The 13493-nt window shown below is 38.9% G+C and overlaps 1 protein-coding gene and 1 pseudogene across 1 annotated transcript; both read left to right on the top strand.

Moving 5' to 3' along the window:
- Positions 1–577, top strand: LOC123372488 (annotated as a pseudogene).
- Positions 578–8708: 8131 nt separating this feature from the next.
- LOC123372251 (interferon beta-like) lies at positions 8709–9281 on the top strand. The gene has a single exon (XM_045020258.1). The coding sequence runs from the start codon at positions 8709–8711 to the stop codon at positions 9279–9281; it is 573 nt and encodes a 190-aa protein (XP_044876193.1).
- Positions 9282–13493: the final 4212 nt, after the last annotated feature.

Raw genomic sequence — 13493 nt, forward strand, 5'->3', positions numbered from 1 at the left:
ATGACCACCAAGTGTTTGCTACATGTTTGCCTTGTACTGCTCTTCTCTGCTGAAATCTCATCTCGGCTCTGTACTGTGCTTCACTTCCAGCAGAACAAAATGAACAAAGAGAGCTTGGAGCTTCTGCAAAAAAATGAGCGGAAATTTCCCCTCACAATGCATAAATGAAAGGGCAGCTTTCAAGCCCTCACAGAATGTTGTTGAACTTTCAGTGTCCCAGAAAGAGAATGCCAAGGTGGCAATTCAAGAGATCCTTCAAGAGATCTTCAACATCTTTAGCAAAAACCTCACCCAGAGTACCTGGGATGGGACATCCATGGTCAGGTTCCAAAGTGGACTTTACCAGCAAATACAGCGGCTGGAGGCATGTTTGAGAACACAGATGGAGAAGGAATTAACCCACCCAGAAAGTGAGGACCTCCAGCTCACCACTCGGAGAGTGAAAAAATACTTTCAGGGGATAGATGCTTTCCTGAAAGAAAACCAATACAGCCTGTGTGCCTGGGAGATCGTTCGTGTGGAAATACTCAGATGTTTTGTACTTATTGACAAACTCACTAGAAGGCTTAGTAACTAAGGTACAGTACAGATCTTTTCCTTGGAGTAAATGAATTAAGATTAGTGTCAATTATATAGCTGAACAGAGATAGCGGATATTTTATAACTCTGCTTGTATAGGGCCTGATCCTCTTCTACAGGATCAGTGGCTTCCATAGCAGCAGCTTCAGGTTCTTCCCATCCTCTCCTGGAAATGGATTTGCAATTACATGGATTTCCTTTTCTGTGTTTCTACTTTTATTTAGGTTTGTGATTCTTCATAATCTCCCATAGATCAGGTGCTGTTATGCACTACATAATTGGCAGTCCATGCAACAAAGTACATATATTTCAAATCCTTAGCCATCTCACCGTTACTTTGGTCATCCAATGATGATACTTCCCCTCCACCCCCAAGGTACTCTGACTTCTGCATATGTAGTGTGTTTCTATTATGGTCATGGCTGCTATTTATTAATCTGTCCTCATCATATACCACAGCTTGAGAAGTTTCCTAGAGACATGTATAAAATATATGAACTGAGCATAAGACTTGTGAGATTATGAGGTGTGGAAAGATATTGTCATTTAATGTACTGACATTAATGCAATGAAAAATGTAGTTTTCCCTTTGTGTTTCAACCAAATTTCATTTCATTCCAGCTAAGGATGCAGTGACTACAGAGGTTAAAACAGTTGGATGAAATTGTACCGTGCTGTGGATTCCCTCCTCTCTACTGATTCTTCCCACAGTGACTTCTAAGACTCCATAATACTTGACCTTCTATTATGGAATACACTCACTCCATAATGAAATTCCAACTGCCCATATTACAATTTACGTGATAATACTCTGTTGATTTACTCAAAGTTTAAATTGCAAAATGAAGGATATCGATGCAAAAAAGTTACAAGAAAATTAAGACAGGGTCAGACCTTAAACACTGTTGACATTATGGGTTTGCTATATATTTCTGTGGTTCAACTCTTCTCTGATCAGATCTCATCTCTGAACTGTAGCATGCAGTTTAACCACTGTATAACAACCTAGCAAATGTGAACTGGAAAAACTTTCAAACAAAAAAGATGTGCATAGTTTTCCTCTAATATCAATCCTCGAGTGTCCCTGAAGGGGAATGGCAAGGTGGCAATCCAGGAAATCTTCCAACGTCTTCCTGCTGCTTTTGCAAAAATCTCTCCAAAACTACCTGAGGTGAGAGTTCCATTCAGCTATTCCAACATACACTCATCAGCAAGTTGGGCATCTGGAGACATGTTTGGTTGCAGTGATGGAAAATGGGACTCTCTGACCAGGAGGTAAAGACCTACAGTTTCCCAGGATGAAAGTGAAGAGATACCAATTATTTCATAAAAGACAAGCAGTTCAGCCTCAGTGCTAGCAGGAGAATCCATATGGAATTATGGAGCTTTCAAATATAGGACAAATTCACAACGAAGTTTAGAAATTTAAATACCAACATTTTTAGAAGTACTAACCAAAATCAAGTAATATTTTATACATGATTTAAAATGAGATGCAGTGGAATTTTAAAAGCAGTTGTTACTATTTATTCTATCTGTGCACTGTGAAAATATTTTCAGATCGTTTTATGATATTTATGACAGGATATTTCTGTCAGTCTGTTATTTATTTATTGTTCCTATTTATGTATTTATCATAGATATTTGTTAATTATAAATAAATAATTATTTTATATAAAATGGCAACCTATAGTAGAAATGATTTGAATTAAATACCTATTGAACCAAAAAGAAAGAAAAGGAGAATAAAAAAGAAAACTCTGTAATTGTTCAGCCTTAAAACCCCAATTCCATAGAGTACTTATGCACGTGACTAGGCTGACCAGATAGCAAGGGTCAAAAATGGGGACAGGAGGTGGGGGGTAATAGGTGCCTATGTGAGAATCCTCAGCTAGGGGAAGTATGCAACCCACGCCTGGTTGGTCTGGATCAGGGTCACTTGGGGTCATCCAACATCCTTCTGTTGCAATGCATCACTTATATGCACAAAAGCAGAGCCTTCTCTCCCAGCTTAGATAACCTGGCTTTGGCCAGTTCATCCCCTTCCTTCCTCTTGCCCAAATGTCCTGTGGGTCTTCCTCCACTGATTTCTTTTAGAGTCTTTCGTTTTTGTCATCTCTTTCTCAACCTTCAGTAACTTTCCACTCCTAACCCCCATACTCCTTAACACCAACTTGGCCAAACTGGTTCCCTACTTAGCATAAGTATGTTGTCATTAGAACATAGTTTTAAAGTTAAATACTCCACATTCATTATCCTTAGCCTAGGGAGTACCTGCTGTAGGTCCTGTCCAGTATAATGGATCCACAGAGAAAGAGTTTTCTCATGATAAGGAAATTTCAGATCAACAACTTCATAATATCAACTAGAATTCATGTCTTACAGATAGACCCTCCCCTCGTCCCCCCAACACAAACACAAACAAATCAAGCTATATGAATCAGGCAAGTCACACTCAGTTTTCTGACCAACTGGTGCCACCTCTCCACAGCCTCCAAATCAAGCTTGTGCATTTCTTGACACCAACAACCAGTTTTGTGTACAGAATCCATTCAACTGTGAGTTATATTACATGAATAATGACTAAAAATTACCCTAAATTCAACATTTCAGATATTGGTAATAAAGCTGCTGGTTGCATCAAATCTAGTGAGGATCCACCTATATACCAAGTTTTGTGTAGGTGAATAGTATTTCTGAAGAGCTATCTGTCAACAGTAGCGCTCCCAACAACATATTTCAGCTACAGCTTAAACATTTGAGACTTATTAAACTTTTATGAAAAATGTTTGGCCTTTTGTAAACATTTTCAGAAATATTTGTACATGTTAGTTTTTGTTAGAAAAGAACATTTGCCTAAAGAAGATATATAACAGGTATTCTGTAAATACACATTTTAAAGAGAAATCTCTCCAGAAAAATTCTTGAAAGCAGTTTTGAATTTGAAATCAACCAGCCGAGGAACAGGCACAACAGCATTGACTCAGGTGAACCATCATACAGAACAAGTAGCAAATTATGAATAGCAAATACTCATAGGGAAAAGATATGGTGAGGAAGTCTTAAGTAATCAGAGTGGAATGTGTTCCCATAAACCATTTGTCAAATCATTTTCAATAAATACATCAGCAAAATGTGAATTCATTTACAGATTATTTGCAAATAGGAAAAGGGGATGAACTAATCTTTTATTACACATTCAAATTAATCTGGCTGACACAAAGGAAAAATAGTCCAATAAAATTTCCTGCTATTTTCACTGAAATTTAAATATATAGTATTTCATCAAATTCTAGTAAATACTTCACCCGGCTGAGTCTGCATCTAACCTTTTCCAGAAAGCAGGCTAATTGCTGATGCAAATATGCTGAAAGACTATGTGTTTTTACTTCCATTGCTTAATTACTTTTGTTGTTAAGATTCAGATTTTTTAATTTCTCTCTCTCATAAATATTCATAAGCTTCCACTTGCCAGGAATGTACACACAGAACTCCCACTGGGGTCAATCGGAGATGGGGTACAGAGCCTATATTAATATTGGGTCCCATATATGTATATTTATGTACAATAAACTGATTCTTTAAAGTGACACTTCCAAATAATTTAGGGACAAACTCCAGATTACAATTAAAGAATGTGCTTGAGGTGATGGGGCAGGAAGATGTAAAAGAAATAGCTTAAACAGAAATATTTATATGTTTTCTTCGTTTCCATTTTTTAAATTAATATGAAAAACTCCTTTTCAATTTTTGGGTTAAAAACCATTCCCCTTCACTGATGGAAACTCCGACACGCTAGTGCTATGCCTAGTACCATGGGATGAAAAACAGAAAGTGAAACTTGCTACAGGCTGCAAACTTCATTCATCAGACTACTTGAATTGCAATGTTCAAGCTTGAATGGTGAAAAGTTAATCACATCTGAAAGTGACATTCATTTATGTCAGTCTCTCTAGCATATTTATTACCACCCACACAATCTTTTTGGACAACTCCATTCCATGTCACTACACTACATCACTGGGAACTACTCAGAAGTGCCCGAGAAGATAACATGTTCACACCCTTCAACTGTACCTGTTCCTCAAGCTTTTCACAGCTGGTATCGGGTTCTTAAGTAAACCTCCCAGTTTCTCAGTGCCCTCTGTCCATCCTCTGGTATTCCCTACACACATGGTTTCTCCTCTTTCATGTTTCAAATGGCCAGGAAATTGCAAGAGATTAATAGAGAATTGTCTGGGCCCCAATCTCCCACAGGAATTCTTTTCATGCTAATCAAATTTTAAGAGGTCCCAATAGTATTACTCCCTCTCAAAGGCTGGAAGGAAGGAATGAGACAGCTAGAGTATAGCAGGATTTTCTGATTTTGCGTGTGACACCAGAGAGGCAAAGTTTTCCATCTGCTGGCAAAGTGAAGGAACAGCAGCTTTACACATCACTTCACTGCTGCTATCTGCAGAGTCCAGCAAAAAGAACCTTTGCAGTAGTTTCCCCCATCTGCCAAAATTAATTGTTATCACTTAAAAGCATGGATAGTCTTGCTGATGTAACAGACATTCAGACCTGCCTAGCAGTGCTAACTACAGGAATTTGGGAGTAGACAGACAGATCCCTACTCTAACCTGTAACTGGATGACATTGTTAATCATCATACTCTTCTTATCCTTTAAATATTCTTTATCTAAGAGGGCAGGGGGGACCTAAGGAAAGAAATGTAGGGCTTCTTTAATATTAAAAAAGGTAATGACTGTGGTTTGGTTCTTCTAATGACTTGTTTGCTTCCACTAAATAAAAAGGAAACCAAAAGTAAAAACCTCAAGCAGAAAAAATCTTGAAAAGTAGAAAGTGATGAAAGAAAAATATTTTCCTATAGAATACTTAAATTCAGAGACATGCCTATTACCCCCACACACCCTATTTCTCGATTTTTCACACTTGCTGTCTGGTCACCTGAGCTGGGATATCAGCTGGGAAATCTCTGAAGCTTGGATTGGGCTTCCTCAGCTAGGGGAAGTATGCAACCGAGGCCTGATTGGTGTGGTGCTCTGTCACTCTCTAGTGGCACCTGAACCATCTAGAGATTGAGGAGTCTGCTACAGCCTTGGCTTAAGAGGCATGTGGCTTTCAGCCCCTACAGTTGAGGCTTATACACTAAGGTTTGAATGTCCCAGGTTCACTCCTGCCTGCTGACAACTGGGCTCTGCAAGCATTATAAGTGAGGGCTCATCCGAGATGTCAACTGGGAAGTTTTTGAAGCTCAGAATCCGCTTTAACATGTCCTCTCTCAAAAGTGCACCCAGAGGTGTTTACCTCTTCCAGGGGCCATGTAGTAAGTGTAGATTATAAAACCCAGACACTTTGCACAGGATTCTAACACACTATTGCTGTTTACTTAATCACATGGAAAATACACAGATTGGAACAAAAATTGTAAACCCTATACGCCATTCCCTGCCTCAGTTTCCTCAACACACCAGGCCATTCTGTGGGCCTGGATCAGAGTCACTTGGGGTCATCCAACATCCTTCTGTTGGAATGCATCACTTATATGCACAAAAACAGAGCCTTCTCCCCCAGCTAAGATAACCTGGCTTTGGCCAGTTCATCCCCTTTCTTCCTTTAGCCCACATGTCCTGTGGTCTTCCCCCAGTGATTTCTTATAGAACCTTTTGTTTTTGTCATCTGTCTCTTGGTTGACTTTCAGTAGCTTTCCATTCATAACCCCCATTCTAATTAACATCAGCTTGGCCAAACTGGTTCCCAACTTGAGCACCTTACTTACTGTAACGATGCTGTCATCAGAACACAGTTTTAAAGTTAAGTGCCCCCCATTGTCCTCAGCCTAATGAGTACCTGCTGTAGGTCCTGTCCAACAGGATGGACACACATAGAAAGAGGTTTCCTATGATTAGGAAATTTCATGACAACAGCTTCATAATATCAACTAGAATTCACAAGTCTTACAGACAGACACACACACACCCCGACACACACACAAACAAATCAAGTCATATCAATCAGGCTTCCAGACACTCAAGTCAGCAATTCTATCCCTCAGTTTTCTGAACAACTGGTGCCACCCCTCCACACCATCCAAATCAGGCTTGTGTGGTTCCTTGCCACCAACAACCAGTTTGGTGTACAGAATGTGTTCAACTTTCAGTCATAACATCAACAATGCCTAAACATTACCTAAACCCAACATTTAAAATTCTAGTAATAAACCTGCCGGTTGCATGAGATCTAGTGAGGATCCACCTCTCTACCAAGTTTGGTGTAGGTGGATACTAGTTCTGAAGAGCTATCAGTCAACAACATATTTCAGCTACAGTCTAAACATGAGAGACTTATTAAACATTTATGACAAATGTTTGGCCCTTTATAAACATTTTCTGTAATATTTCTCCATTTGAGTTTTTGTTAGTAAAGAACATCTCTTTAATAAGAAAGTATAACAAACACTCATATAAATGCTTATTTTAAAGAGAATTTTCTTGAGAAAAGTTCATGCAGACATTTTGAAAGCAGTTTTGAATTTGAAGGCAACCAGCCCGGGAACAGACACAATAGCATTGTGACTCAGGTAAACCATAAAACAGAACAAGTAGCAAATTATGCATAGCAAATATTCATAGGGAAAAGACGTGGTGAGGAGGTCCTGAGCAATCAGAGTGGAATGTGTATAAACCATTTGTCAAATCATTTTAAATGAACACATTCACACATTCTGAATTTATTTGCAGATTATTTGCAAATAGGAAAAGAGGTTAAACTATCTCTTATTTCACATTCAAATTAAGGTGGCTGGCACAGAGGAAAAAATTCCAGTAAAAATTCCTGCTATTTTCACTGAAATTTAAATATACGGTATTTTATCAAATTCTAGTAAATATTTCACTCAGCTGAGTCTACAGATAATCTTTCCCAGAAAACAGGTTAATTGCTTATGAAAATATGCTGAAAGACTATGTGTCTTTACTCCCATTGCTTTCTTACTTTAACAAGAAAAGCTAAGATTCAGATTTTTTATTTTTTCTCTTTAATATAAATATTATCTCCTGAAGGTTCAACTTGCCAGAAAATGCACACAAAGGACCCCCATGGAGTGAATGCAAGATTGGGGTGCAAAGCCTCTGGTATGACTGGGTCCCTTATATGGTATACTTATGTACAATACTTATGTACATTCTTCAAAGTGACACTTCCAAATAGTTTAGGCAAAACTCTAGATCATGACTAAAGAAAGAAATTGAGGTGATGGGGGAGGGAGATGTAAAAGAAGTGACATGAACAGAAATATGTTTATGTTTTCTTCTTTTCCTTTTTTAAAATTAATATGAAAACATTCCTTTTCAATTTTTCAGTTGAAAACCATTCCCCTTCACTGATGGAAACTCCAACATGACAGCTGAGTGCTATGGTATGAAAAACAGAAAATGAAACTTGCCACAGGATGCACCTTCATTCATCAGACCACTTGAATTTCAATGTCCAAGCTCAGTGAAATGCACACTGAAAAAAAAGAATAAAGCTTGAATGGTGAAAACTCAGACACACAATCTTGCAGTTATCAGTTTCTTAAGTAAACCTCCCAGGTTTTCAGTGCCCTCTGTCCATCCCCTGGTATTTTCTACACACATGGTTTTTCCTCTCTCATAAGACAGATAGTCTTGCTGATGTAACTTACTGATGGAACACACATTCAGATCTGCCTATCCCTCCTAACTACAGGTACTTGTGAGTAGACAGACAGGTCCCTACTCTAACCTGTAACTGGATGACACTGTTCATCATCACTATTCTTACCCTTTACATTTTTTTTATCTAAGAGGGCTGGGGGAGACCTAAGGAAAGAAATGTAGGGATTCTTTAATATTAAAAAAGTAATGACTGTGGTTTTGTTCTTCTAATGACTTGTTCGCTTCCATTAAATAAAAAGAAGGAAACTGAAAGTAAAAACCTCAAGCAGGAAAAACCTTGAAAAGTAGAAAGTGATGAAAGAAATTTCTTTTCCTACAGAATACTTAAATTCAGAGACATGGGTCAAAAACACAAAAGTCTACGAAAGACCTTGAACAGGCACCAGTTGCTCAAGTTCTACACAAAGACAGAGAATCTAAGACATCACCATGATCAGCAGGAGTTTGCTGCAATTTTGCCTCATTCTGCTCTTCTCCAGTAAAATCTCATGTCTGGACTGTAACAGGATTTATGCTCTACAAACCAGAATGAACAGCAAGAGTTTAGAGCATCTGGAGAAAATGGGTGGAAACTTTCCCTTCCAATGTCTAAATGAAAGGACAGCTTTCAAGCCCAGAGATATCCTCAAGATCCGACTGTCCCAGCAAGAGTATGTCAAGGAAGCCATTCAGCAGATCCTCCAAGAACTCTTCCATATCTTTAACAACAATCTCACCCAAGTTGCCTGGAATGAGACATCCATAAAGGAATTTCAGAATGGACTTCACCAGCAGATTGAGAAACTGGGGACGTGTTTGAGTGCTGAGATGGAAAAGGAAATAACCTACCCAGGAAAGGAGAACCTCCTGCTCACCAGCCTCAAACTGAAGAGATACTTCCAGACAATCAACGATTTCCTGAAAGAAAAGCAATACAGCCAGTGTGCCTGGGAGATCAGCCGTGCAGAAATATCCAGATGTTTCCTCATGCTCAACATACTCACAAAGAGACTTCAAAATTAAGGTATCATCTTTTCTTTTTTCCTAGAAAAACTCAGATAATATTATTTGATTAAAACAGCTGGAGAGAAATGGGTCAATAGGTTTATAACTCCTAATATGTGGGGCCCAATCTTTCTCCCATCATAATTTTATGCATAAAGCTATTTCAAAAATATGCTTAAATCGTTTTAGTGTAGCATATAATTTAGTGCTTCTCTACCACACACAATATTTTATATGAAAAATATACAAATATATCATAACTGCTAACTAATGACAAAATATCGTTAAGTAATAACTAACCATACCAAATATAATTTTGCCCAGTACGTGTCTAAGTTGGGGAAAAGAACAGTGAGAAGCCCCCTTTCAACAACTGCCTCGTTAGACAACATTCCAGTTAGGACACAAGAAAACGGAGGGTCTGTGCTCACACACTGCTAGCCCATCATCCAATTCTGCACATGGGGATGGCCGAAGGTTCTTATTCTGCTTTTCTTTGTTTTGTTTACCCCTAAATTCAACAGCCTTAGTAACAACAAATTGTGACAAGTGCAGTGAGGCTCAGGATTTATGAGTTGACATCTGCTTAGAAAAAGATGGCCTATATTTGGCATTTGAAACTCTCCATGTTTGAACCATTCCCCCTTTTCATTCCAGCACATGCTGCTTCAAGTAATGATGTTATGAAAACAGATGAATGAAACTGCACCTTCGCTGGAGCCCTTCATCTCTAAATTGATTCTACAAGCAGCACCGTTCGAGACTCTTATCAGTCCATCTTGAATTAAGCAAACTGTCAAACTTCAACTGTACTAGTTATATACTACTTGCCATTACTGGACGGATTTATTCACATGAGAAAATGTAAAACAGAAGATTTTGCTGAAAACATTGCAGAAGACAACATAGTATTTGAACCAAAGGAGAAAAACCTTACTATTTCTTCATCATTGATATTACGCATTTGCTCCAATTTCCCTTGGGCTGCTTTTAAAAATAAAATCTTACCTCTGAACTGTAACATGTTTTGCTTCAGCATAACAAATGTGAACCAGGACAATTTCCAAACAAAATGGAAGGATAATTTTCCTGCAACAGCAGAATGAAGAAAGAGACTTCACATGGCCCCAAAAGTTTCTCAAGCCCAGAGAAACCCAGAAAGAGACTGGATCCAGGAGATCATCCAGGACATCCTCCAACAGATTTCCTACATCTCATGCTAAATACCCTCACAAGCTGCCTGGAACAACAGGCACATATAAAGATCCTGACATGGACTCATAAGCAAGTGAAACTTCTGGAGGTGTATTTTGCTGCAAGGATAACAAAGAAACAAGAATAGCCCAGTTTCTAGGCACTCTTAAATTTTAAACTAGTGCAAATATAATTATTTTCCTGCACTGTGAAAATAGTTTCATATCATTTCACTGGATTTGTAAAAGTGTTTTATGTTGGTCCATTTATATTTATTCAAAATACTAATGTATTTCTTTTATTTATTTTTTTCAGAGATTTAATAATATTTATAAATAAATATTTATTTATACAAAATAGCAATCTACAGAAGTAGTGATTTGTATTAATGAGATTTTTTTTTAAAAAATAGAGACCCAAGAATAATCTTCTCTTGTTACCTTAAGACTCCAGTTCAGCAAAGGACTTGTAAAAATTTGCCTAACTTTAAGTACACAAGCTTCCCTTTGACATAAGTGGTTAAACGTGAGAACATGCTAAAGTGCATTGTGAACATAAACTCTGATTCAGCAGTGACTCCATAAGAAAAATAGCTATGGTAATTAGTTTTACCACTCCAACAGACCACACACCACAACCTCTACACTGCAGCTTTTATGTGTCTGTCTGTTAACAGATTACCTTTCCTCACAACATTTGTAGTTGCGGGTGTTTGGAGCAGTAGCTCATTGTGATTAAATTAAAGGAGTGATGGAGAGGCTGGCATTCCAAGAGGAAGACTTCAGGCTGTCGTGGTACAAAGTTGCTTGTCCCCTCACAACCCTAATGAGATGTGTGTGAACTGGCTCCCCATCAATCAGGTTTCCATGTGTGCAGACTCCGTATCCCGCTTGGCTCACAAACAGCATCAAGCTTGTACATACCCAACCCCTCCTGTCATTCCGGCTTGTAAGCATCTGGTGCTGCTTCCCTTTGCTCTCCCCCTGGCACTCCCAAAACAAGCGTGTGCTTATGGACTGCATGTTGCACCAACAACCAACCAGCAGCTATATGAGCATAGTGCATCAAAATTTCAGTTGTGCTGAGAATAATGACTAAAAATTACCCTAAACCCAATAGTTAAAAATTACCTGAAAGCAAAACAAAACAAAACAAAATAAACAAAAACGAAAAACATCCCTTGGACCAAATCTTGTAAGAGTCTATCTCAGGGGTGGGCAACCTATGGCACGCGTGCCAAAGGCGGCACACAAGCTGATTTTCAGTGGCACTCACACTGCCCAGGTCTTGGCCACCGGTCCGGGGGCTCTTCATTTTAATTTAATTTTAAATGAAGCTTCTTAAACATTTTTAAAACCTTATTTACTTTAAATACAACAATAGTTTAGTTATATATTATAGACTTATAGAAAGAGACCTTCTAAAAATGTTAAAATGTATTACTGGCACATGAAACCTTACATTAGAGTGAATAAATGAAGACTCGGCACACCACTTCTGAAAGGTTGCCAACCCCTGGTCTATCTCTTTCCCACGTTTGGGTATGTAGACAGTATTTTTGAAGAGCTATTAGTCAGCCATAGCACTGTCTAGGATTAATTTAAGCCAGACCCTAAACCTGGAGATTTCTTATTTAAAAGAAGTCAAACAACCACTACATTAAATGTTCAAATAGTAAAAAAAATGAATCGTGTGTGAATTTTTACACTGATTGGCAACCTGCCTTTGGAGAAAAAACAAGAATGTATGTCCCATTATAAATCCTTTTTGTAACATAACCCAAACTATGGGGTCTCTAGGAGACTGTAAATTCTTCACAGTCAACAGATGGCTGCATTGCAGAAGCTTTTGCCCTCTGTTCTCTTTATCTGAGGGTTTCTCAAACATTTCATTATGTGGACCTAATATTACCAAAATTGTTCTAATGGTCATTTCCCCTCCCATTCAAGATCAGGTAGCATTTTTTTGGCAGGTACACCAAATGCTTACAAAGAAAGGTAGTACTAGAAACACATTTATATAATTTTAGCTGTCTTTAAAGGAACATGGGATCTGCCAGTTCTCTGAAGACCACCACCCAGTACTCCATGTACTACCACTGATTCACTAAACTCGTTTTGGTACCTGCTGATTTAAAGGCATGTATAAGGAGTTAACTATTAAAACAAATGCCTATCCTTCTTATGGTGCAGTTTTTTTCCCAATAGCTGTAGCCATCAGCTGTCGAAATCCTTTCCTGCCCAAATCTTCCTCCCTTCATTCATCCCCACTTAAGCTCACTTTTATCCTTCCACTGGCAGGCAGGTGGGGATACTAGCAGGTGTCCCTAGCCTTCATCATATAAACAGATGAGCCAGTGGCTTCTACACAGAACACAAGGTCTTTTCATATAGAGCTACAGAGTCTCTGCATCAGTTGTCGGGACCAGACAGAGCCCATTCTGGTCCCTGTCAGCGTGGTTCCATTACAGCCATTCAACCAGGGCTTCCTTCAGGCAGCAGTTGCCTCAGACAGGCCCTGTAAGTGTCATTTCAGTGCAGCTCACATGGCGAGAGGCACCCACCAGACCTGTACTAGCACTGCCCCACCCCAATGCATGTCTGCTCACTCCAGGCCCTGCACATGGATCATAACTGTATGGAGAACACCCCAAGAGGGCACTATGTGCAAAAGCATCTGACTCCATAGCACCTCATCTCACCCGACACAAACTTCCATGTGGCACAGGTAAGAGTCACAAGCAGAGGGCTCTATCCCTGCATGGATCCTCTGCAGCAGGCTCCGAGGCCCTTGTAACCAACTTTTCTCAAATAATAGAATAATTGTTTGCCTACTTGCTGCAGGGGAGATGGAAGTTGGGGTGTTGAGCAGCTTCAAGTAATATTAGCAAGTGAATGCATGGTCTCCATTATATACAGGGTTTACGGTATTGGTCAATGGCTCTTAGCAGCCACACAGCATCAATTATTCCAGTGCCCCTAAATACAGATTTACTGAAAAAGATTATTTCTCCCATCCCCCCATTACCCTGTGATT

This window comes from Mauremys mutica, chromosome 6, assembly GCF_020497125.1.
Source record: "Mauremys mutica isolate MM-2020 ecotype Southern chromosome 6, ASM2049712v1, whole genome shotgun sequence".
NCBI lineage: Eukaryota > Metazoa > Chordata > Testudines > Geoemydidae > Mauremys > Mauremys mutica.